A 26,634-nucleotide genomic window follows, 5' to 3' on the forward strand; every position below is an offset into this window, starting at 1 on the left:
TTTATAGCTCATAATCAATCTCAACCATATTAAATCATGCACACGAGTGGGAACCACCTAAAGTGGTCTGTACGACAAGACTAGATGTAAAATAAATATGCTCTAGTGCTACGATCACGTGAAGACTGTGCGAATGATCGCGGGTCACCTACGAGTCGGAACTACCTAAAGTGGTATGTACGACAAGACTATGCATCTAACTTGGATCCAAGGTAAGCATATGGTGCAGGAGGTGAACATCACGTGAAGGTTTGTGCCCCAATCTCTGGGCGAGAGCACTAACACCGGGATGCAAGTTTAAGAGCTCTTAGTACATCACATCATATCTCACATAACTGAAGCAATCTCATATCTTTAATTTATGAACTTACCTGACACTTACCTGTGTATCCACAACACTAATCATAAATATATGCAACTACTAATACATAAATAAAATAGGCAGATACTTTGCATGGCATTTCAAAATGTATAATCATTCGATTTCAATTTCTGGGAAAAATCTCAAGTATATAAGTATATACAGAAAACCAAAAGCCCACTCACTGGTATGTCGAAGGGTCGAAGCCCCCGAGCCTTGATTGATGGCGCTCGTCCTCATGATAGGTCTCACCTATATGCGAAACAATTATATAAACGTTATTTAAAGCACATGCACAAAACTAGGAAATAACTTCTCATACAATGCTTAAATGAGGTGTTTGAATATACCAACGTGATCTACTCAACACCACGAACATCCCCATATTTTTAGAAAAAAAATTTGAGCACTCACGCGCCGGCTAAAGCACGACCAAACACGCAGGCACGTGCCTGGCACAGGGGACGAAATAGTTAACGCCGTTAGGGAATATTTTGTTAAAAACTAGAATATGCCGTTAAGTTTACTTGACGGCATCATAATATTCCGTTAACTTTGACATTATATTCTCCTCCTTCTTCCCTAGATTGCCGGAGCCCGGAACCCGGCACTGGCGCCGCTGCTATCGCTGGAAACTGGAAAATTGTTCAAACCTTCATATCTATTTCATTTCTTAACCAAAACTCATGAAATTTGTCTCAAAATGAAGCTCATGATGCAAGGAACAAAACCTTACCAACTTTGAGCCCCAATAATCACAAAAACTCGTCGGAAAAAGCACGATACTCCGGCCACTTCAGTAACTCCTAGAACCCAAGTCTCCCGACGTCCAAAACACTCCAAAATTACTCCCCGAGCTTCGTGAAGACGTCCTAAAGCTTCCTAGAACCTTAAAACTCCCTAAAAACTTCACGATCACGATCGCATGAACAGTACACCAAATCGGGGTTTCTGGTTCTTGGATTTTCGAAGGTTTCACGTCCAACAAATGGCAAGGACGAGCTCCTGGACTTGCAAAGAACACAAAGACCACTTCCCCAGCTTCGATCCATGACTGGAAGTGAAGGTTTGAAGGTTGTCCGTATGTTTGTATGGAAATGGCATAAAATGTGAGAGAGAGGAAAGAAAGAGAGTCAACGGGTTACTTTGGGTGTGTGTGTGATCCAGTTTTGGGTATCCAATCACAACAAACAAAAAACTCTTTTCTAATTGGGTCCAAACACTTAGGAAAAGTTTAATTGGTCCACAACCAAAACCCAAACCACACATCACCACAAACGTTCAAGGGTAAATTCGTCATTTCACACCATCGATAATAAAATTCGGGACGGGTTGTCACACTAGAAATATAATACATGCTATAACAGAAAATCATGCTTATGATGAAAACCCATAGAAATATACCATGCCAAATTATCTAAATGAAATACCCATAGAAATATATACTATTAGATTATAATACTAAGGGTAAATCGTCAAAATGATCCCTAAGATTTGCATAACTTATCACTTTGGTCCCTGAGATTCCAAATCGATAAAAGTGGTCCCTGAGATTGTCCACCATCCATCGTTTTGGTCCTTCCGTTAAGTGTCCCGGAGCTCTTGGCCAGAAGTTCGGGCAATTTTCAAAACTTCGTAACTCAATCGTTTCTTAACCAAATTCGACCCATAATATATCAAAATGAAAACCCATAGAAAATAGCCTCAAAGTTGACTGGTCCGAGTGAAAACTTGAAAACTCGCCGAAACTGGGTAAACTTTAAACGTTCATAATTTCTTCAATACTCAACAAAATCAAGTGATTCAAAAACAAAAATCATACTTCTCAACGAGACAAAGAGAATGGTACCTTTTTTTTTTATGGCTAACTCGCCGTGGTTTGGCCGTAAAATGGCTCAAAAGTGGCTAACTCGAGACTAAGACAGCCACTTTTGAATCACTTGATTTCGTTGAGTATTGAAGAAGTTATGAACGTTTAAAGTTTACCCTGTTTCCGGCAAGTTTTCAAGTTTTCAAGTTTTCACTCGGACCAGTCAACTTTGAGACTATTTTCCGGCAATCTCCGGCAACCATTGGGCTTCAAAATAAATATAATCTTATTTTAAACTTTCCTATCTTCATTTTGATATATTATGGGTCGAATTTGGTTAAGAAACGATTGAGTTACGAAGTTTTGAAAATTGCCCAAACTTCCAGCCAAGAGCTCTGGACACTTAATGGAGTTTTTAACGGAATGATCAAAATGATGGATGGTGAACAATCTCAGGGACCACTTTTATCGATTTGGAATCTCAGGGACCAAAATGATGAGTTATGCAAATCTCAAGGACTATTTTGACGATTTACCCTAATACTAATAACAGTTTGGAAATACAAAATAACAAGATTATGTGGTCGAACATGATATACAAGTTTTAATCGAGCCCTGGTACAATATCATCGTGTCTTGTGTCTCGTGTCATGTAAGTACTTTTTGACACATGTCTAATTGGACCAAACACTTTACTTTTCACGCTGGACATAACTGGCAAAATATCCCCTCCAAAATTCACACGCTTCTCGTTTGCACTTTCACTATCTTCGCATTCTCACAACCTAACCTTCTTTGGCACACTTCTCACGGGCTATACGATTCCCAATTCTCCAATGGCCACCAACACAAAGAAGCCCAGCGACACCAGCACTGCCCTAGAAACCCCTAAGAAAACCCTAGGCACCTCTCCGGTCCCACCCATCTCCACAATTTTGGATCGACCCGAAAATCCGCCCAGTGGCACTCCCTCCGATCTACCTCCGTCGTCCGAGGTTAACTCCAAAGAAAACGGGTCCAAGGCCGACTCTGAGGATACCAAGACTGGCTCTGCCGCCGGTGACGCGGCTGCTCCGGTTACCGCCATTGAGAAGAAGATGCGCCGTGCCGAGCGGTTTGGGATATCCGTGCAGCTCTCAGAAGAAGAGAAACGCAACTCTCGTGCTGAGAGGTAATTGGGATTAGGGTTTTCTAGGGTTAGGGTTTTTTTTTTTTGGCTTTCTGGTAAGAAGAGTAGGAAATAGATTTATGGAAACCGAATGCACCCATTGTTCTAACATTCACAAACAGGGCACTTATGAGCAGAATATTAGTTCTTAATAATTAAAAAAATATTATGAATTTTTAATTGAAGGATAATGATACTTGAATTGATGATATGAGATTTAATTGTAATGATAATACATTCTTATATCAGTAAGGATAATATGTTTGTTTGAATTTGATGAGGATTTGACTTAATTTTATTGTAGTGACAATACATCCGTATATTATCCGTGGAGAATTGCGTTTCTAAAGGTGTTTGATCTTATGTCAGGTTTGGTACTGTTTCGACATCGCTTGGATCCCAAGCATCTAAAAAACCAGAAGACCTAAAGAGGAAGGCTAGAGCAGAGAGGTTTGTCATGGAATGCTTTTTCAGAATTCTTGAATTTGATTCTACCAAATATTGGGTTATTTGTTTGTTTTGTATTAAAGATTGTCATCAATCTCTTTATTGTTATCAGGTTTGGGCTTCCTGCCCCAGCTGTGGTAGGTGATGAGGATGCAAAGAAGAAGGCTCGTCTTGCTCGGTTTGCACCTATTTCCAAGACAGATACTAAAGCTGATCCTCAGGAAGAAGAAAAACGAAAAGCAAGGGCACTCAGGTATGTAGCACTCAAGGCCTGATGATTATATTTTCTGTATTTTCTCAATTGAGGTTTCTTTTTGTTTGTTTTAATTCTCCTTAATCGTTTATGTTATATTTCTAGGTTTTCAAACACCTCAAAGGGTTATCTTACTCAAGTGAATGAAAAGGGTAACGTTGAGCTGGTAAGAGACTCTTGGTTTGATTTTTATAGGAACATTTTGTGTAAGACTTTTTTTTTTTTTTTCCTTTTTCATTCTGCATCTTGCAGTGCTGATCTTTATTTTTTTTAATAAACTAGAAGGCAGCCATAGTGGGCAGCACTGGTGAAGGGGTCTGAAAAGAAGCTTCGTTTTCTTAGTAGTAAGTTAACTTTTATGAAATTTGGGAGCTATGCAACCAGTTTTAATCTACTTTCGATTCTGTTCCCCTTCTTGATTAGTATACAAGTATGTTATGTTTGTGTTCCTTGAGCTGCTTCAGTTTGTCTTATACTTCTGTTTCTTATGCAGGTATAGGATTCTAACATTTTTTGGTTCCCTCAAAGGCGTCCGTAACTGTACCTATCTCTGATTGCATGGATTATCAGGTCGAGTGTTTTCCCAATGGTCATTAGTTATCTTCTCCCAGTCACTGAACACAATTTGGCGACATAGGGGAGCGTTATTTCATGCTTGGTTTTGGTTCCTTTATCAATTTTCCTGGCGAGGCTTTGAATAATCAACAACTACCTACTTAGTGTTAACCTACCCTGCAATCTAACAAGAATGTCAGAAATTCAGTATTTATGACGTAGGGAAAATTTAGTACTTGAGGATGCATTAGTGGCAACTTTTGGGTGGTCATTCATCCAATTTACGTATACAAAGATAATATCTCGTAATTGTTTGCCTTGAATAAACATGATGCAGTGTTGAACAGAATTCTGAAGTTGGTTTGCTAAGTCTGCACCTTCTGATATGTTACTAGCTGTGCTGAAATGTGCTGATAACCAACTTAATCCATTATTGTGGGTTCCAGGTCTTAGTTTTCTAGGCAATCGATCCTTGTAATATTAGTTATTGGTGGTCAAATTTTAAACTTTTGATGGTGCGTTGAATGGTAAAAACATGTTATTTAAGAAGCAAAAGAGTCGAGCTCATGCACAGTTGAAGATGGCTGCAATAATGAAGTTTTGTTAGGGTGTTAGATATCTAGCTTGTTACTGGACCTGCATAGTTTTATTGACTTGTGTGCTAGCTTAAGTGAAGTGGATCTTTGTTTCTTTTTTTTGGTGGGGGGGGTGGGGGTTTATGTTTCGGGTTTATTGTTGATGATAGTACATGGCAACACATCTTCTCACCATCATGGTTCTGATTCTATTTGTTCATATTGACTATCTTTTCTTAATGCCATTGGGTGGGATCAGGTTAGATGAGGTGTGGGTAAATCCTAAGTATTGTTGTCCAACACTGTCATGTTTGTCATGTCTAAGATGGATTTAACCGACTTGAAGCTAACTTTTGTAAGATGGAAATCTTAACATGTATTAGTTATTCATATTTGCTCAACAGAGGATTTCTTGAGACTCTGGTGTTAGAATTTCTGATATTCTTGGTCGGCGATTTTGGGGTAAGTAGACAATGTGGAGGTGGTGGTTGGTTTTCTTAAGCCTTGCTGGGTTAGTTCTGCAAACTACAGGTAGGATACCAGGAACAGACTGTACTCGTTAATACTTTGGTCGGTTTTTGCTGTGTAATTTTTAAATTTTGTAGAAAAATCCACCTCATGTGGAAATTCATGTTTTGTATTAGGTATTGTGGACGGAAGGACCTGTTTAACTTAATTTTGGAGGGAATCACAAAATGTTTGTTACATTCTCCGTCTGTTCAATTTATCAAATTGCTAATTAATTTCTCTGTTATTGCCATATTGATGGGTAGTTGTGAGTAGGCTTGGCATTTTGGACCCAACCCATTAACCCGACCCGACCCAACCCGTTAATATTTGTATTTGGGTGGATGTTTAACGGGTCGGGTCGGGTCGCTAACGGGTAAACCCGTTAACAACCCGTTAAATAACGGGTCACTTTGGGTCAACCCGTTAGCACCCATTAGTTGAGGATATTTTAGCAATTTTAGTAAAATCTTAATAACAAAAAATAAATTTTATGCAAAATAATAATAATTGTTAACGGGTGAAACGGGTGACCCGTTAGCTTAACGGGTCGGGTTCGGATGACCCGTTAACTTAACGGGTTGGGTTGAACCCGACCCAAACCCAATAAACCCGACTCGTTTACAGGTCTACTTGTGAGGTATCCTTTTTGTCTGAGTTTGCAAATTAAAAGACATGAAAGGTGATGATTGGTTTATTACCTAAACGTTGATAAACGTGCTTATTTCTATTGGTGATACATTATTTAGTTTGCAAATTGTTTCCAAATTTAGTCTATCTAATATTATCCTTCTTTTTATTGATTTGTATAGCTATTTCTGATCTCCCTTTTTTCCACGTGCACTCTCCTCCTCATTGTTTTTGTCCTTCAACCCTACTTATACTCTTTCTTTGAACAAAACAAAGGACGGAAACAATGAGGGGAGGGGAGTGCAGAAGGGCAGAAGGGGAAAAGAGGAGCGTGGAACTCATTACCCGATTCATTGTTTTGCTGGTTGTTGTGCATAGGGGTGGGTTTGGTACGGTTACCGTACCAAAACTCTCGTACCAATTATCATATTAAATTTTCGGTTTGGTAAAATCTATAACTATTATCGTACCAAACTTTTGGTATACCGAAGTTTGGTATTGTCAAATAATTTGGTTCACATGGTATGATAATGGTAATTGTCTCTTTGTTTTTGGACAAAATCTGTTTTTGTTTTTGGACAATTTGTTTTTGTTTTTTTTTAACCCAATACAAGGGCAAAACTATTTTTTCTATTGTAGCTTAAATTCATCTATTATTCATCATTCACAATTCACATACATAATAATTCAAATGATGCATCAAGATTTATGATGAAAATTAAGCTTACAATCCATATAGAAGTTACGAAGCAAAACAAATAGAAGTTAACAATCTAAATGGAAGTTAAAGTTTCAAACCAAATGAAAATTTAAACTAAACTTCAAAAAGTAAAATCATTGATCATTGCTTCAAGCTTGAGATGCCGAAGCTTTTGGAGGAGGCATTGAACTTGTAGAAGATTGAGCTTGTGTCAAGCCTACGTTACAAACAAAGAAAACATATTAGTGGCGAAAAGAATTAAAGTTGAAAACCATTTAATAACACATTTACTAAAAAAATTAAAGCATTACTTGTTTCCACTTCTTTCATTTCTTTGTAAAATTGAAGCACATCTTCCGTTGGTTCCTTATAGAAGTTTACTTCATTTGCTTAAGTCAATCATTAGTACACATTAGTACTTCTACCATTTTAGGAGTCAGGGATGCCCTAAAAGGGACCACAACCCTTCTCTCTAGGCTAAATGCATTTTCACTAGCAATAGTAGAAGTGGGGATTGCAAAGATATCCTTGGCCATTTATGAAAAAATTGGAAATTCTTTTGCGTTTGATTTCCATCAACTCAAGAGATCAAAGTCACCAACAACAATGCTAATATAAGTAGGGTTTTATTTTCAAATTATTGGAATATTATAAATATATATATATATATTATAAATATGTGTTATGTAATTATATATTATATTTTTGGTAAGGTACGATAATACTGTGGTAATAGTATCCAATACCAATACCGTACTATGAAATTTTGTTAGAGTATAATAATGTATCATTACCGATTGGTACAAAAAATTTGACAAAAAATCGGTATGAATGGTTAGCAATTCGATTGGCAGGTAATTTGACAAAAATATTCATCCCTAGTTGTGCATGTGAACATGGAAAGTGGGTAAACATCGATTTTGAAAACGACAAATATCTGTAATTAGGTGTAGTTTAATTATTGGTTTAAAAATCTTTATTAGCCTCAACGCTCAAATTTGCTTTCGGATTTCATGGTTTGTCGTACAAGGATCTTCGCTCGATCTTTTTCCTAGCGATCCTTCAATCGTGTCTATTCATCGTATATTGTGTGGTCAGAAATTATTTAAAATTTAAAATTTAAAATTCAAATACAAATAATACCTAACGAAAATTAACCGTACGATGTACGATGAATGGACACGATTGCGGGATTCCTAGGATCCCTATGAAAAGAATCCATCCTTTTCCTTGATTTCAGATGGTGCTGGAATCATTTCCAAAATTTAATATTTGGAAATCATTTCCAAATAAAATTATTTTCCTCTATGGCGGTGTTGTAATCATTTCCAAATAAGGAAAACTAATGAAAATATTTGTAAACTTTGAGTTTTAACGATAAGGACAAAATAAAAAGTAAAGTGAATAGACAAAGATTAACTTTTTAGTGTAAAAATGTGATTTTTCATTAAAGTGAACGGTACTGAGAACTTTTTTTAAAGTTCCTTCCAAATATTGTACTTTGCCCCCCCGTTATGAACGAAGTTGCTTCTAGTTTCACCCAACAAAAATAGTTTTTAGGTTCCTTTGTTTGTCCGGACTTCCAATCGGAAATTCGAACTTATTTTAGGTGTAAATGTGAATGTTTTTAATTAATTAAGTTCCAGTTCCTTGCATAATTCAAGCCTTCATGTGCTGAATGAAAATTCGACATTTTAATGTATCAAATCAAAGTTACTAGAATACGTTTTTTTGAATCTGAAAGTGTATCAAATCTGAACGCTAAAGTGAATGCTGGGGTTGAACTATGTGTTTGCCTTTGGTTGACAATGAATATAAATAAAAAGACGACCTCAAGCTAATAAGGTTTTTCGCTTTATTAAGATCGGGAAAGGAATATCTATCGTATGCAATGTTACCCTTACTTTACAAATGGGTTGTTTTCATGACTTGAAACCTTAACCTCTTGGTCACAAAAGAGCAACCTTACCTTTTGATCATAAAGGATAACAATGAATATGATTACATAATCCCATATAAATGGTTATGGGTTTTTAAAATCCTAGACGGGGATGCAGGGTATTCCTTTCTCAACTACAAAGAGAAGGCTCAAAGTTTTTTATTTTTATTCGAACGATATTCTAACTTAATACAGATTTGAGCTTCGGTGCAAAGTGAGGATTACTTCTCTTGCCCCCATTTAGCTACGCCCAGATCTGTGATCCAACGTTAAACTTATAGATTACAATTTACAAGAAGGAGCCGAGAAAATATTTTGGTAAAAGCACTTGTTGCCTTTTCCCATAACAGGATATCAATATAACAGAACGCCCATCTAGAACTAAAAGTCGGGTTTTAATGAAAAATGAGAGTTGCGTGGGGAGCTTCCATTTTTCAATAGGCTTTGATTCAGAAACACCACCACCACCGTGATGTCGTCGTGAAAATGTCGCCTTACTCCGCGCTCGATTTTCCTCAAATCTGCGTACCTCACTTCCCTTTTCTTAGCTGCTTCTTGTAGTGCAGCTTCAATCAGCTTCCTTGCTATTCCCTGCATTACCAAGAAAATAGAAAATGTTCATTAACCTCATCATGTAAGTGATGATGCTGTGTAATCTAGCTCCTTCTCCGAGCTTTTCCGATTTTCACACTCTCATTTTCTTCTTCTGCGCTCCTCTCATTGTTTCGCTGTTTTAATTCTTGTTTGATTATTTTGATCCAAAAGCTAATAATAAAAAAAAGGAGTGCATGGGAGAAAAGAGGAGTGTGAAAATCACTTTCGGGGAAAAACAAAGGGTGTGCGGAAATAGTGTAATACAGATGGATGTGGAGATTGACCTTGCGGGGGTAATCGTTGACAATGTCGACAGCCTCCTGGTTGCTAAGATGCTCCCACAGACCATCGGAAGCGAATATGAGAAACTGATCTTCCGGTCGGAGTTTAATTACTGATACTTCTGGTTCCGGGATTAGAATTGGGTTGGGAAAAGGTTCAGGTAACCTATATTTTAGGGGTAGAGGCTCTCTGTTGAACTCTGCATTCTTCAAGTACGCGTCACCAATTGATCTCGAAACCTGCAAATCAAGAATATTAATATTAGTAATTTGGAGTTCAAATCTCATGGACGACAATTGTTGGATTGAAAACAAAAAATAAAGAAAGATGGTACCTGAATGAGGCCTTTAACGCGCCAAACTCGGTGCCTTAAAACCACAATCTTTGAATCGTGTGGATGCAACGACTTGAGTTCCTCTCTCACGGATTCTATGCTTGCATTGTGCTCTGCAGATAACTGAATAGCCATGACTTCTTTAGTTGCCCTTTCTAATTTTCCTAGAACCACCCTAGAGTCCCCAACATTTGCTGTGTAAAACAGTCCATCGCATATTATCCCCACCAAACAACATGTTCCTGCAGATGCAATTTGTGGCTTGCTTTGCCACTGCTTCTTCACCACGGAGAGAAAACTTTCTTCCGTCGCCAAGTACGCCTTCTTGATCACGTTTTCCGACATGTATCGATGCTCAGCTGCAATTCCTGCTTTCCCAATTAGGGTTAGAAACGGTTAGTGAGCTTAACATTCATCTTTTAGCCTCCTGAGGGCCGAGAAAGTATTAAAATATTCAGTTTTGAGTGCAAATGGCTAAGAGATGAGTCATGAGGGAAATTAAAAAGACAAACTTTTAACATACTCTTTAGATTGCAGAAGAGATTTTCATTGACGTATCTTGAAGCCTCAGGCCCTCCATGTCCATCATAAACTCCAACAAAAGTCCCCAGAGGACCGGCTTTCGTTGTACACAGGGGACCTGATTCGAGCTGGCTTTGATCCTCGATGACAGAATTGGCCTGAATGGCAGCCATTGAGAATTCTCCCCAAGCATGCTGCCCAAAGTCCTTGTACCATAACAACCCATCAACCCGGCCGCTGGCTTCCCCACCACGGCTAGATCCATCATCCACTGCAGAAGGCCTCCAACATGACCCAACCATTTTTCCAAGCAACAACTTTATAACACACAACAAAACTTTTGTATCATATCATCATCCAAACGAGCCGGCAATCAGAAAATTGATCAAATCGAGATCAAGAGCAACGAGAGCAAGAATTAGGCTGAACCCCAGCTTCTGTTTATGTTTCAAACCCGAAACCCCGTTCTCAACATTCTTACACCCTTCCAAACCAGACACCATTAATATGAACAAAAATTTGAGAAAAATGCCAAAGGGGTATGGGGAGGTAAAGTCAAGTCACAAATGTGTCTTCGGACCAGAAGGCAAATAGTTTAAATGTTTGTTCAGAGAATATGGAGGCCTGTTGGTTCTGTGTATCTTGAATTAGGGTTAAATACTTCTGGTTTTTCTATATGTGCCATTTTTGAGGAGCAAACTTAGCTGTAAAAGCACATACAGATTTGGAAATTGCAGAGGTTGGTCTGTGGTCAGATGATCAGAGTGATCAGAGGGAGCACTGGATAAGAAAAGGGTTTGGAGTTTTTTGATCTTCAAATTGTGGTCAGATGAGATCTAAGATGGGAAATAATAAGAGATCTTTGAGTTACAAAGCTCTGACATTGTTTGTGTTTTTTCTTGTTTTTTTTATGTTTTTGTTTTGGGTTTGTGAGAGACCTTCCCATTCCATGGTGGAGGTTTTGAGTTTCTATGTGACCTTTATTAGAAAGTAACCCAAGATTTTAGGCAACATTTTGGGCAATGAAGGAAGAAAAAAAATTAAAACTTTAAGGTAAATTGTAGATACGCGTAAATAATCATCATAAGTTTAAACGCGTCTTGTATTTTTACTGGGCTTATTTTTGGTTTAGTTGAAGTACCTAACTTCCAAGTAGTTATTTGTAACCTTTGCCTTGGTGGATCTTGCACTCTCATTTGACCTCTTGTGGGTTGAATAAATCCAAGCTCTATCTTTTTCAAACGAAAACTTATACTGGCTTGAGGCAATGAATTTGTGACAAGAACCTAATCATCATTAAAAAGCTATGCATGCAATGATTTCAAACCAAGCCATGATTAAACAACTTTATCATTTACTGATTTAGACGTGAGCAACTCGATTAAAACATTGTGCTCTGTCATATGCATTTAAGTTCGAATTTCTCTTTTCATAATTTAAAATAAATTATAATATTGCTCGGTTCTTCTCCAATATCTAATTCTAATCTTTGTTCTAAGGGGAGAGATTGAATATTTTGTAATTGATACTTGCTGTGTATTATGGGGGTCAGTTGACTTGAACTGATGTGTAACTGTTTCTTGATTGGGGGTTCTTGGTTGGTAGTATTCATGGATGTATCATGTAATGAGCGAAGAAATGAAAACTCAATGGCCCATGCTATCCCATGCTGTAGCTAGGTTGGCACATCAAATATGATACATAACCACCCTGTTTGTGGATGGAGGAGGCCCCTACATACATGAGGTTCTAGTAATTCAAAAGGCCAAGTTTTTTCATTCTTTTTACAAGACAATATTACAAGCGAAATAACTACTCTAATTTTAATTTACATCAGGAGAGAGATGAAAGTTTGTATGCGGGACACAATGAGGTGAAGAGAAAGAATCGTATCCCTCATGCCAATCACCACCATTGTTTAAAATATCGGTATTCGTGAAAATATCAATACACAAATTTGTGAAAATATCGATGGATATATCGAATATCGATATCGGTTGCTTTTGGTGGAAATTATGGAAATTTAAAATGAAACTTTAGGAAATTCAAACACTGGTTTAGATTAAATATAAAAGTTTTTTATTTTTTTTATTTTTTATTTTTTTTATAATTAATCAATATGTCGGAAATATTTACGAAATATGTTGATTTTAACCTTAACTTAAGAGTTCTTCCGATACAAGGTGAAGTTTAGGCTTCAATTCCCCCTCCATATCTTCTTCTTATTTTATTTTTTCTTTTTTCGAATGTTTCCGTGAAAAAGTAGACAATATCGAAGAAATTTCAAACACTGATCACGTCATGCACTGTAATGTTATGACCAACTAAACTAACCGTATGCCCTCAACAAGGTGAGTATAAGTTTTACTTTTTGTCCAATGCAGCAAACTATGACAAAAACATCAAAACTAAAAAAAATTAAACATTTGTGCCTAAGCAAAAACTGAGAAGGGGAAGTTGAATGCAATGTATGCGTGCATATCCGAGTTTTGGTTGTATGTTGTCTGTCTCAAGAAAAACAGAACGGGTCCATTTTCTTTGGCATCACGAGAAGAAGATGAAAGCCCAAAGTATATGGTACACGCACTCCGCACCAATAACGGACCTACATCTGCATGTTTTTTCACCGACTTTGATTCTGATTATTTATCCAATTATCATGACAAACTCTTTCCGGACAGTCTTTTCTCAAACTGCACACCCTTGTTTATTTTTTTCTTTAATTATTCTTTGATTTATTTGATATGAAAATCTGAAATAAGAATGTACAGGGCAATAGCGGATCCGTGTTTTTTTTTAAAGCTTGGTGTGGTGTTCTTGCTTAAGTTTCTTTGTTTGTCGCCGGTCGTAGTGATGGTAGTGTCGGAGGGATTGAGAAAGGAAGTTGGGATAGACAAATTTGAGTGAAGCGGGTCAACTTGGGTTAGAAAAGCCAAAAGTGGTTGCTAGTTTCATGTAGAAAAACGGAATACTACCTAAAATCCGGTCCGGTAGAGAGATTTTCAAGTCGGAGTGGGCAGTTGCCCACACTTCCCATAGAATGAGTGGCAGATCAAGGAATCCAACCTTTGCGAGTTCTAGTGTAAAGGATCCAAGTTTTTTTAGACAAATTTCGCATGAAGTGGGGAAAAAAATTCAATTTGGTCATTTAGGCCTTTCATTGAACAGTTTGTAGGCTTGTTGGCATCAGCCAATTCATGTTGTTCACTTGTCAACAAATATCGATACCTGTAGAAGGAAACTATTGAGTGCTAGCGAGTGTTGTGAACGCAACCTATGCCGAGAAAAGCCTAACAAATATTACATCAAATGCTTAATGAGCACAAAAGAGATTCGTATCTAACATCCAAAGAGTCTCCAAAAAACCTTTACAAACGTCTTTCTCAACTTACAGGTGGTTCCGGGACCACCTTAATCCCTATATGAATCTCCCCTTGCATAGAATGAGTCCACCAACATACTCTGAAAATCATTTCCCATTATTATCTTAATGTCGACCACTATAGATAAAGGCGCGGCCTAATTTACCACTATGGTTCCCGTCCATCAATGGCTGGGTCTACCCATTTCGAGTTTTGTTACAATAATTTCATAATTTCCCAAATCCGGTTCAACAATATGTGGCAAAAAACCCCCAAATGCTTAGCTTTAATCAGATTGAGAGATTCAGTCACGTTTTACATTAACTTTAATCAGAGTAGGTGGAGTTTGGCCATTGGTTGCTTTTTGTGGACTAATAAGCTCTCCCACTTTTATGGTTGCCTGAGATGTGTCATCCACCATTTGTGTGAGCACAATTTTATGTACAAGGATCTGCATTTGCAATGCTATATGCAATCACTTAGATACAAATGTTATTTTGGATGCTTCCACGGACTAGTCAACTAGCTCTTTGTCTAATGATAATTTGATTTTTAATGTTAGATGATTAATAATTCAAACCTGCATGCATAATATCATAAGCAAATTGAAAAGAAACTACATATTATTACTAAGGCTCATCCTAGCAAACGGAAATTAGTTACCAACAATCAAATAAAATATTATTAAAAATAAAGATAAAAAACACCTTGAAATACGAATTGTCAAAGCATAGCAAAGTTCTCCAAAATATTATGTGTTCTTCTCCTCTCAAAACCTAATGGCTAAAAAGCCTTATTTATACTACTACATAATTAAAATCCTTACTAGAAAATGTCTTCTAAAAACTAAGAAATATAATAGAATAAGATAATTAGGAAATACATTCATATTCTAACTTTGAGAAATCTGCTCAGTCACAAAGAATCCCACGTTTTTGGACTTACAGGGCTCCAAAACAGGCCCAAAACAACTTGAATTAAAGCTTGAGATGTCCCGAACATAATTGCAGAAGGCCTTGAACCCAAAAGACATCATCTTAGACGTCAAAAAGCCCAAATAAACCCAAAACGTCACTTTGACAGCACTGCACGCTGCTCCTTTATTTTATCGTGATAAATAAACCGCTGGGTAGAAAATTATGAAACTTTGATACGAACAAGTTGAGAGACACATGAACGTCCTGCAATTTGAATCACTCCAAAATTCGTCCGTTTCATCATGTTTTGCTTCAAAGAAAGTTAAATGTCATACATTAAAAATACATAACAAAGCAATAAAGTTCACACAAAATAACCAATAAATTTATACTAAGATAAGAATAAAATATATAGTATAATACCGACTCATTTGAATAAGACATGATGTAAGGGTGAAAGGACTTTTGTGTGTACGAGTGAATGGAACACGTGATTCAAAATCTCATACTGATATTTTTATCTGGATATAAGAGTCTGTTTGATGCTTGGAAGAGGACATGACTAATCGTAATCGATGGATTGTCATATTCCGTGTTCCGTGATAAAAGTTTTAGAAGTTGACTTATTAAATTGCATAACAGTGCAAGATATTGTGACTAACAAATCCATGTTGAGACTTATAGCCACCAAATTTGATACTATATTAAACTTAGAGGACTTAATAAAAATCATTACATAATGATGAAAACCAATTATAACACATTTAAAGTTTATTTGATAATTATTTTGTTTTTCATTTTTAGTTTTTCCTTTTGTTCATAACAAAGATGGAGGAAATGCATGCGAAGGAATGGAGAAAAAATATGGGTGACATAATGAGAGAAGAAGATCCACGTTTATTGATCTGTAATTAGATTGAGAGAAATTGGATTTAGACTGAGAGAAATTGGATTTAGAAAGAGTTAGAATCAGATTCTTAGGGAAGTTGTTTACTAATCTGTTTGGAATCAAAGTAGAAATTGTGTTGATTCCATAAAAGCTGATTACCAAATACTCCTGAATCGAAATTAAAACCAGTATCCTTACTACATTGCTTATGTTCTAAATAACTTAATTTATGTGCCAAAGTAATAACTTTAATTTTCATAACAACATATGCTTAAAAATTATAGAAACTTTCTACCTCTTTATAATATAATCAATATTTTTTGCCTCTTTTTCACCTCTTTAAAACTTTGATTTTTTTTTTAACAAATTAAAACTTTATTTTTTTTCCACCTATTTCGTTGCACTCTCGCTCTGTAATTAAACGTTTCTCCAAACTGCTATAAATACGCCTTAGGCATACTTTAATTTCTCTAATTGTTTTTTTTAGTACATAGATATTTTTACACTAAATGGAGGGGGAGTTCGGCTTAGCCACACAATGGGCAGCCTAATTTTGTATCGAATTCACCATCCACAAGATTCGAACCTAAGACCTCTCACTTTCAAGTGAAAAGGAATACTACCAGACCATAATACTGAGTGACTTCTCTAACTATTTTTGTTTAGGCCATCATCTACAGGTTGCTATAAATATGGGGGGAGTTGCATTCCTAATTACCCACAACTCTTTGAATTCAATTCCCACCTCCCACCAAGGAATCTAATTCCTCCAAAAGGAGGAGTTGAATTCCATTTTTCATGTGAGCCCCACAGATAGAGCCATCTTGAGCCCAGGGGACGAATGGCCCACTCAATTTTTGTTTTGTTTTTTTATTTATGGAAAATTTTAAATATTGCATACAACAATTCTACATGTGTTGGGGCCTATATTTAACTGACAGGGGAAGGGGGTCGGTGACATAGAGAGAGATGTGTTTGTAGGGTTGTTTAGAGGATGTTGTTATTCCCTCTATGCAGTGCCTTTATTTATAGTAATAAGAAGGAGAATAAATCCTTCTCCTCTAAGGAATACAAGTCCTAATAGGAAAGAATAACTAGAATCAGATATAATCTAGGATTTACACAATCACACTTAAACAAGAAGTTTATAACACTCCCCCTTGAGTGTGTAAATACTCAAGTAGATTCGACATCATGTAGAGGTTAAGGAAGTTGACTCGTCGACACTGATTCTAGGAACACGCTATTCTCAATAAGGTAGGAACTTGCATAAGGAACTAAGTCTCACAAAAAAACCCTATGGCTATGGTAAAAACTCAAATAGGGACAAAACTCATAGTCTAAGGAAACATGCCTAAGTAATGCAAAGTCAAATGAAAAGTCTATAGGACGTCATCAGGGATTTGATCAACCCAAGGTGGGTGCCTCTTCAAAACCTCATTAGGTAGCAAAAACCCAGTGGGAAAAATGCTCCTAATCGTATGGAAAAAGAGTACATTAAGATCAAGCAAGTGTACTTCAGGATACTCCCTTGAGTTTGACATAATTCCAAAGAGAACTAGCAATGTTACAACTCATAAAGTTTATACATACCAATTCCTTGAAGAAGATTCTGAAACGTCACATTCGGTAGTGATTTGGTGAAGAGGTCGGCCAGATTGTCTTGTGAACGGATTTGTGTGACTTCAATCTTCTGATGCTCTTGTTGTAGATGTGAGAAGAAAACTTCAATGCACTGTGCTTGGTGTTGTCTCATTTGATGTAAACCTTCTTGAGTTGTTCGATGTCTGCTGCGTTGTCTTCATAGATCGTCATTAGGACATCAACGAAAGGTTAAAGATCGCAGGAGCTTCAAATATGGCCCACAACTGCTCTCAACCAAAAGCATTCCCGAGTTGCTTCGTGTAAGGCGATAATTTCTGCATGGTTAGACGAAGTGGCAACTAAGGTCTGTTTAGTTAACCTCCAAGACATTGCAGTGCCTCCAACGGTAAAGACATAACCCGTTTGAGAGTGCACCTTGTACAAATTAGATAAGTATCATGCGTCGGCATAACTAACAAAGCGAGAATCGACTCGAGATAAGGGGGTGTAGCATCACTCGAGGATTCATAGGGATAGAACAAGCCCAGATCCATAGTACCTTTAAGGTAGCGAAAGATATCTTTAGCACCAGTCTAGTGTCTACGTGTTGGTGCATTGTTGTATCTTTCCAAAAGATTAACAACAAAGGAGATGTCGGGTCTAGTGCATTGAGCAAAGTACAATAAAGTGCCTATAGCACTTAGATAAGGAACTTCAGGTTCCAAAAACTCTTCATCATCCTCCTTCGGACGAAAAGGATCTCGTTTTGCATCTAATGATCGAACAACTATAGGAGTACTTGAAGGCTTCGCTTTATCCTCGTTAAAATAGCGTAACACCTTATGGGTGTACTTCGTTTGATGTACTAAGATTTTATCCGAACGGTGCTCTATCCCGAGAATGAGATAATATTGAGTCTTTTCTAGATCTTTCATCTCAAATTTCGACTTCAGGTGTGCGTCAGTTCTCGCGAGCTCTTTAGGAGTTTCGATAAGGTTCATGTCGTCGACATAAACTGCAACTATCACAAAACCGGAATGTGACTTCTTAATGAACACACAAGGGCATAGTTCGTTGTTCGCATATCCCTGACTAGTCAAATACTCACTCAGAATACCGCATTCTTTCGGATTGCTTCAAATCGTAGAATGAACGCTTCAACTGAATTAAGAGCGTGTTCGAAGGTTTGGAAATATTTGATCCAGTCAATGTAAGTCCTTTGGGAACTTTCATATAAATTTTCGTATCAAGATCCCCATAAAGATACGCAGTTACTACGTCCATTAACTGCATACTAAGTTTTTCGAAAACTGCTAAACTGATAAGGTAGTGAAAAGTAATCACATTTATAACGGGCGAATAGGTTTCGTCATAGTCAATTCTAAGGCGTTGTGAGAAGTCTTGCGCAACAAGACAAGTTTTGTAACTCACAATTCCGTTCTTCTCATTATGCTTCTGAACAAAAACCCATTTGTAGCTAACGGGCTTCACATATGGTGGAGTAGGAGCTACAGGTCTAAACACCTTACGTTTCATAAGCGAATCGAGTTTAGCTAGGATTGCTTGTTTCTAGTTTGATTAATCGGTTCTATGTCAACATTCATCAGTGGAACGAGGTTCAATGTCATCGCTTAACATGATCTCAATAGCTACTGCATATGCTAATGCATCGTTGAATATCATCTCATTTTTACACCAAACATCATCCAAGCTAGCATAATGGATTGAAATCTCATGATTCTCGGAAGGTGGATTTGTCTCTTTAAGGACGCTTCCGTAATCTTGAATTTCCTTATGAGTTGGATAAAATGAGTAGGCGACAGTTGGATTCAATGTAGGCTCTTCAGGTGCTTGTGCCATGGCTTTCCTCTTTCGAGGGTGTGAATCATTTCAACTAAGAGGTTTGTCATGCTTTTGTGTAGGGGTAGAGGATTGGCTAGTCGTTAATGTACGTGGATTGGCCAAAGTGGCGTCCGAGGCCTCCAGGAAGGAAGTTCACCGTACATTTGGTACATCTATCTTTGTAGGCACATTCGTAGCTGGAATATGTGATCTTGTCAGTAGAGCTAGATCGGTGAAAGCATTTGGCATGCTCTAAGCTATGCTCTAGAGATCTAATATGCATTGCACTTCAGTCTCAAACTGAGCGGTGCGGGGATCTAAATGAGACAAAGTGAGTCGTCCATGATAATTCTCGTCCTGCTTCGAGAACGTTGGTTTTCTAATCTCCCCCTAACAACAGGAAAAATGTATCATAGAAGTGACAATCCGCGAAACGAGAGGTAAATAGATCGCCTGTCAAAGGTTCTAAGTAACGAATAATCAAAGGAGAATCATATCCGACATAGATTCCCATCCTTCGCTGAAGCCCCATTTTTGTATGTAAGGGTGGCGAAATCGACATAGACCATACAACCAAAACACGCAGATGTGATATGTCAGGTTCGTATCCAGTAACCAACTAAAGGACGCTATATGGTTGGGTCGCAATAGGCCTCAGACGGACCAATATGGCTGCGTGCAATATTGCATAGCCCTAAGCAGCGATCAGGAGCTTGGTACGTATGACCAACGATCGAGCAATCATTTGTAAGCGTTTAATGAATGCCTCTGCCAGGCCGTTATGGGTGTGAACATGGGGTACTAGATGTTCAATTTTAACCCCAACCGACATGCAACAATCATCAACAGTTTTAGATGTGAATTCTCCAGCATTATCCAATCGAATAGATTTGATCGGATAATCAGGGTTGTAAGCCTTGAGCTTAATAACCTAAGCCAACAGTTTGGATAATGCAACGCTCCTTGTGGACAACAAGCACATGTGTGACCAAAGTGTGGAAATGTTAACCAAAACCAGTGTGACCAAAGTGTGGAAATGTTAACCAAAACCATAAAATATCTAAATGGTCTGTAGGGAGGGTGAATCGGTCCATGAATATCCCCCTGAATCCTTTGTAGAAAAATATGAGGATTTTGACGAATCTTGTCATAAGAAGGCTTAATAATAAGCTTTCTCATGGAGTAGGTTTGACATGCGATTCCTTGAATTGAACCTAAACTTCGGGTTAGTGGATGCTCGTGTGATGATTTGAGGATATGGCACATCGCTATTTGTCTAGGGTGTCCCAAACGGTCATGTCAAAGTGTAATTTTGTGTACGATCCCAAAGGTAGGGCCGGCCACATAGTGGCTTTCTATAGGGCATATGGTCGTAGTATGCAGACCACTCGGATACACTCAATCTTTTCTAGAATACACTTATAGCCATATTTGTAGGAAATTATGCATAGAAATTCAACTCCATTTTCTACATAGGTTTTAGCATGGTAATTATTATCTTTAATATCCTTGAAACTCAACAACGTTCTTTCAGAACGTGGAGAATAGAGTGTCTCATCAAGGGTCAAAATTGTACCATTGGACAACATTATACGTGCCTTACGGTATCCTTCAATCATGTTAGATGGGTCTGAGAGGGTTGTTAGAGGTGCATTCTTAGGTATGAAGTTAGTGAAATAGACAAGTTCACGAAAAACAGTGTACGTGATTGCACTATCTGCCAGACAACTAACTTTCCCACCAGTCATACCTAGAATAAAAATTAATTTGAATCGGTAACATGCATAAAAGTTCTTAAAACAAATATCCATTCAAAACAATTTAAGTATTCAAGGATGGTAATTAATAAAAACTTAATATCCAAAAACAAATCACCAACAAATAATCCAAATATAAAGGAAAATTGTTCAAAAAATTAAACCAAACACAAAGGAGATGGGGTTCAACCACTAGGTGGAATTCGACCCTATTGTCTAAATTTCAACTAGAAAAATAGTCTATGTCTAAGATTCTAATCTTCCATAGAGGTAATAGCCTCTTGAAAGTCAGAAACCTCCATCTTGGTACTCTCCGGTTCATCCACTTGCATAAAGTTTGATTTAAACTTCTTACGACAAGAATGATATTCAGCTACAACCTTCTGGGGAGCTTGGAAAACACGGGACCAATAGTCCTTTGAACCACAGCGATAACACATGTCTGTATCCATGATTTCAGGTGCTTTGCCCTTATTCTTGAAGTTTTGGGGCCTTAGGAGAGAGGTTAGGGCGCTTCTGGGCTCGGTTTCCTCCCTTAGACAGGCATTGGCTCTGTTGACCTTGAGAGGGTGGCATCTGGCCACCCCTACCAGGCCTATTTTGGCATTTTAGATGTTTTTTTGTGCTATAATGTGCTTCAAGCATAATAGTCGCCCTAGTAGGTTGAGCTTGATTATTTTTCATCAACAGCTGATTCTGTTTTTCAATGAGAAGTAAAATAGAGATCAAATTCAAAAATTTAGTGAACTTCTGAGCCCTATATTGTTGTTGCATGAAAATATTAGTATTAGAGAAGGTCGAATATGTCTTCTCCAGAAGGTCCTCTTTGGTCAAGGTCTTGTTACATAACTTGAGAAGTGATCAGATTCGACAAACTTCATAATTATATTCATTCACAGACGTAAAGCCTTGGAAGCGCAAATGTTACCAGTCATGTCTTGCTTCAGGCAAGAAGATGTCATTTTGGTGATCAAAACGACCCAGAATGCTCGTGGATCCTCCTCAGCAAGGTACTCGGTTTGCAGTGCGTCATGAATATGTATTCGAATGAAGATCATGGCAATGGCTTTCTCAGCTTTGCCAACCGGGTTGTCCATCTCATCTTCAATGGCGAAACGTAAATTCTTTGTAGTGATGTGGAGCTTCACATCTTAGACCCACTTGAGGTAGTTTCGTCCAGAGACCTCTAAAGTGATAAAGTCGAGTTTGTTCAAATTTGACATGTTCCTATCACAAAATAAATGGACAAGATGTGATTAGTGTAATGGAGAAAAAAACATCAATCAATTCACATAAAAGTAGAACATTCAGGTTATAATAGACATGTATTTGTTTAAATTCACATGATGTTTATACCATATTTAGGGCCTCGTATTTAGATCTCGTACAAATACTCAGGGGACTTAAATGTAATTATGGGATAAAGGAAGGGGCAAATATGTAATAAGTGAGGAGTCCTTATTCTATAAAAGGACCCCTCACCCTCACAATTAGGAGGAGGCCGGACTCTCACTCTCAGAGGCCATTTCAGAAGCCTCTCACCCCCTCTCAAAGCTTCCTCACACCCCCTAAGCTCTAAGCTCTCTCTCTCCCTCTTCAACAGAGAAATACAACATAATCAGTGTGGACGTAGCCCAAACCTTGGGGTGAACCACGATAAAATCCTTGTGTTCTTTGTGTTCTTTGTGTTCTTCGTGTTCTTGAGCGTTTGTACAGATTCACGGTCGGATTTACGTTGTTCCAAGACCACCCCGGTTTTGTGCATCAACATTTGGCGCCGTCTGTGGGAAACGATACGAAAAGTTGTGTCGGTTCTCTTTCATTTTTTCATCTCCGTCGTGAATCTGCAAAAATTTGCAAAAACCTAGAAATAGAAAAGATCCAGATCTCAAAATCACTCATCTCTCTTTCTGGAAAACACATTGAAGCTAAACAAAAACCCCACTTCTCGATACACAGACACACTTTGTCTGTCTCTCTCTCTAATCTAATCCCTCAGCAAAAACAAAAAAAAAAGATCCAGAAGAAAAAGAAAGAGATTCCATCGTCTCAACCATCATCATCATCTGCTCCGCAGCCCCACCAATCCTCCGCCGCACCCCAATCTTTCCATCGTCTGATCGCTGTCGACGTCCCCAACGAAGAGGACGAGATCCTTTTCGAAGCTCCTAGCTCCCGCCGCCTCTGTGAGATCAGACACCTAGAAAAACGGCACAGCAGCAATCACAGTTTCTCTCTCTAGCTAGACCAGCAATGGCAGGGAACAGACTGAAACTCGATACGACGTCGCAGTCCTACTTAGAAGGAAAAACAGTGAGCGACACCAAGGTTCTGATATCTGATCTCTGCCGCCAATTCTGCAATCTCGGATGGGTCTCAAGAACGGGTGGCAGCATCACAATCAAAGTTCACGAAGACTCTGTTCCGAAGCCTGAGCGGCTTGTAGTCATGTCTCCGTCTGGCGTTCAGAATGAGAGAATGGTACGGCCCGGCGGTGGATTTACAGTGGGGAGATTCTCCGGCGAGAGGGAATTACCGGTTGTGTACACAGAAATGGACGGCGGGTTCAATGGTAACGGGGCTTCAAGAAGGGTATTATGGGCACCGAGGAGTAAAAGGAGTGAAAGTCGCAGGATTTAGAGTGCTTTTCATAGTATAGCTTCGTTTTGGGGGCGATTACGTTCCAATTCATCATTTTTGAGGTCCGGGTCGGAATATGGTATTGTATTTTAACGAAGGCGAAGATCGCGATTCGTGGGTCAAGGACGACGTCGATCTCGGGGCACGTGTTTTTGGTCGGAGACAGCGCAGGCATACCACATGTCCAAGCAGCTGTCATTAGGGAAAAGCAAGAAAAGCAATCGCAATTAAAAGCTTAAAGTCAGATGCTTTCCAAAGCCATAGAACGTGGGTAGACAGAGAATGAGCAGAAAGCAAAAGTGGAGATAAGATCCCCTTTTTATTATTAATCCTATCACCATTCCTTGTCTGCCAACTGCAAAAGGGAGCAGACCAAAATTATTTGACAAAAGGAAAAATAAAGATCAAAGTTTTCTTTTTAGTGCATAAGAAATAATGGGGCGGTATCAGTGGCATCACCACCACCAGTGGAAAAAAGTTGACAAGCCTTGTGCAGCAGCAAAGAAAGATGAAGACTCACTGACTTCAACCAAAGATCAGAAACCAAACAACAATGGTAGAGGTCGAAGTCAACGAAGAGAAGAAGCAACTCTCGAGCACACATCCATGGTGACTGGGTGTGGGAACACCCAAATCCTAAAAGGTTCCTTGGTCAGCGATTCCAACGGTGTCAATATCCGGCATGTATTATGCTTCTCCGACGATCACGCACCACCTAAAACCGGCGAGTTCATAGCGGAAGGAACTCGGTATATTCCTGGACGCTAGTCGGGTCGGGTCTGCATGCAATTTCATTTCCAAAATGGAGCCCCGGTTCCAGGCGACTTTCAAGGGCATGAAGAAACTGAATGAATACATCGTGCGCCGCCGGGGTCAACCTCGATAAAATCATCAAGAACGTCGCCTGGTGCAAGCACTCCAGTTGGTCTCCGCCTGCAAATCCGCCCTCGACAAGCTCGATTCCGTCACCAACTCCTCTATCTTCGATCCAAAGTCACCCATTTCTGGAATCTTTCTTTCCGACGCCGAGTTCGCCCTCGGCCCTGTCCTCCTCGCCGTAGATTCAGCTTACCCCAAGGTCGTCTACCCTGCCATCGACTGCTTCTACAAGCTCTTCTCCCTCGGCATCATCCACAACGAGATCGACACTTCGGATCCCAAGCTTTTGCTTTTCAAGCTCGTCGAATCGGTGGCAAGTTCGCAAGTGATGACGACGATGACGTTGACCCAAACGACGAACAGTTGTAGAAGGTTTTGGTGAGCCTGGGATGCCAAAAGTGTAGGCTGAAAAAGTATGGGAAAATGATTAAAGGGGTTGATAGGAAGGGGGATGGAGCTGTGGATCTTGAAGACAGAACCCCACCACCACCACTAAATACTCTGGTGGCTCTCCAAAGTATTTAAGATGCTAGGTTGGTGTTGGAGGTACTGATGAGGAGGAGGGCGCGCTGTCGACCACCCACATGCAAAAACAAAGAAAAAAGGAAGCTTTGCTCTGCGATAGCACATGGGAAAGCAAAAGCGAAGCAGAAAATAAAAGCAAAAGCAAGGAATAAACACCCCACCCGAATGATGTAATTTATTTTTATTATCTTTCGGAGACATCTGTATAAACCCCATCAGAGGGTAATATGTATAAACCCCATCAGAGGGTCAAAAAAAACAAAAAAACAAAAAAACAAAAAAACAAAAAACAAAAAAAAAAAAAAACAAAAAAAAAAAAAAAAAAAAAAAAAACAAGGAAAAGCCCAAAACAAATGGGCTGACATGTTGTGGAGGGCAAAGACCCATAGGCCTGAAATAGCACCAACCAGGTCATCAAAAGTACGCCTAGTACTCCAAATTATACTTGAGCACTACTCATGTCATTCATACATAAACATTCATGAGCATCACTCATGACAATCATACATAAACATTCATGACCATCATTCATGTCAACATTCATGAGCATCACTCATGTCAACATCCATGAGCATCACTCATGTCAATCAACATAAACATCCATGAGCATCATTCATGTCAAATCAGCTTCAAAGACTTCATTTACAGAGCTCTAGCTTCAAAAGCTTCATTCACAAGAGCTCTAGCTTCAAAAGCTTCATTCACAAGAGCTCTAGCTTCAAAAGCTTCATTCACAAGAGCTCTAGCTTCAAAAAGCTTCATTTACAAAAGCTCTAGCTTTAAAAGCTTCATTTACAGAGCTCTAGCTTCAAAGCTTCACTTGCAAAGCTTCACCTACAAAGCTTCACATACAGAGCTTCAGTGCAAGGTATACAAAGACCGCCTCCGAACAACCGCCACTTCGGCCCATACATGGATTCAATTTGAAGTCTCCAGCCAACAGACTCTATTGACCGAAGACTTGGGGGACTACATTATGTACCATATATTGGGCCTCAACTGGGCCTCATGAAAAATACTTGGGGGACTCTAGCCCATGATTTATGTATTAAGGAGCGAACCCTTATTCTATAAAAGGGACTCCCTCACTTTCATTGAAAGATCACCCATGATTTATGTATTGAGGAGCGAGCCCTTATTCTATAAAATGGACTCCCTCACCACCATTAGAGAGCATCGCCGCCTACTGAGCAACTGTCTCACTGCGAGCATCAACTCTAACTCATCACTTATGTATTGAGGAGAGAGCCCTTATTCTATAAAAGGGACTCCATCACCTTCAAACGCCACAAGCCGAGCCAACCAAGGCAACACAAGCTACAAGCAGAGCGGCCTCGCAACATGTGCTACTTCTAGTTAAGCATCATTTCAGATTGGGCACCGCCTCATATCAAGCATTAGTTCTAGACGACATCTAGTTACTTCGGCCCACACATGGACTGAATTTCAAGTCTCCAGCCAAAAGACTCTCTTGACTGAAGACTTAGGGGACTACTGTTTATACCATATTTAGGGCCTCGTATTTAGATCTCGTACAAATACTCAGGGGACTTAAATGTAAT

General features: G+C 38.7%; 2 protein-coding genes across 4 annotated transcripts; one reads left to right on the plus strand and one right to left on the minus strand.

Moving 5' to 3' along the window:
* Nucleotides 1-2,947: 2,947 nt before the first annotated feature.
* LOC126619770 (protein MODIFIER OF SNC1 11) lies at nt 2,948-5,879 on the plus strand. 3 transcript variants are annotated; one of them, XM_050288183.1, is made up of 6 exons: nt 2,948-3,342; nt 3,709-3,789; nt 3,899-4,039; nt 4,145-4,205; nt 4,322-4,383; nt 4,533-5,879. In XM_050288183.1, exons 1-5 carry the CDS (start codon nt 3,008-3,010, stop codon nt 4,358-4,360), a joined length of 657 nt encoding a protein of 218 aa, XP_050144140.1. In that variant the 5' UTR covers nt 2,948-3,007; the 3' UTR covers nt 4,361-4,383; nt 4,533-5,879. The 3 variants fall into 3 exon arrangements, with proteins under 3 accessions (XP_050144140.1, XP_050144141.1, XP_050144143.1); XM_050288184.1 differs by having other exon boundaries at nt 4,325-4,383; XM_050288186.1 differs by having other exon boundaries at nt 4,145-4,191; nt 4,325-4,383.
* A 3,212-nt stretch (nt 5,880-9,091) lies between these two features.
* On the minus strand, nt 9,092-11,645 carry LOC126620142 (probable protein phosphatase 2C 38). Its single transcript, XM_050288631.1, has 4 exons — nt 10,679-11,645; nt 10,156-10,523; nt 9,824-10,060; nt 9,092-9,536 (listed from the first exon to the last, which is right to left on the minus strand). The coding sequence occupies exons 1-4, from the start codon at nt 10,977-10,979 to the stop codon at nt 9,327-9,329; spliced, it is 1,116 nt and encodes a 371-aa protein (XP_050144588.1). The 5' UTR covers nt 10,980-11,645; the 3' UTR covers nt 9,092-9,326.
* Between the last annotated feature and the right edge of the window lie 14,989 nt (nt 11,646-26,634).

Source organism: Malus sylvestris, chromosome 4 (assembly GCF_916048215.2).
Source record: "Malus sylvestris chromosome 4, drMalSylv7.2, whole genome shotgun sequence".
NCBI lineage: Eukaryota > Viridiplantae > Streptophyta > Magnoliopsida > Rosales > Rosaceae > Malus > Malus sylvestris.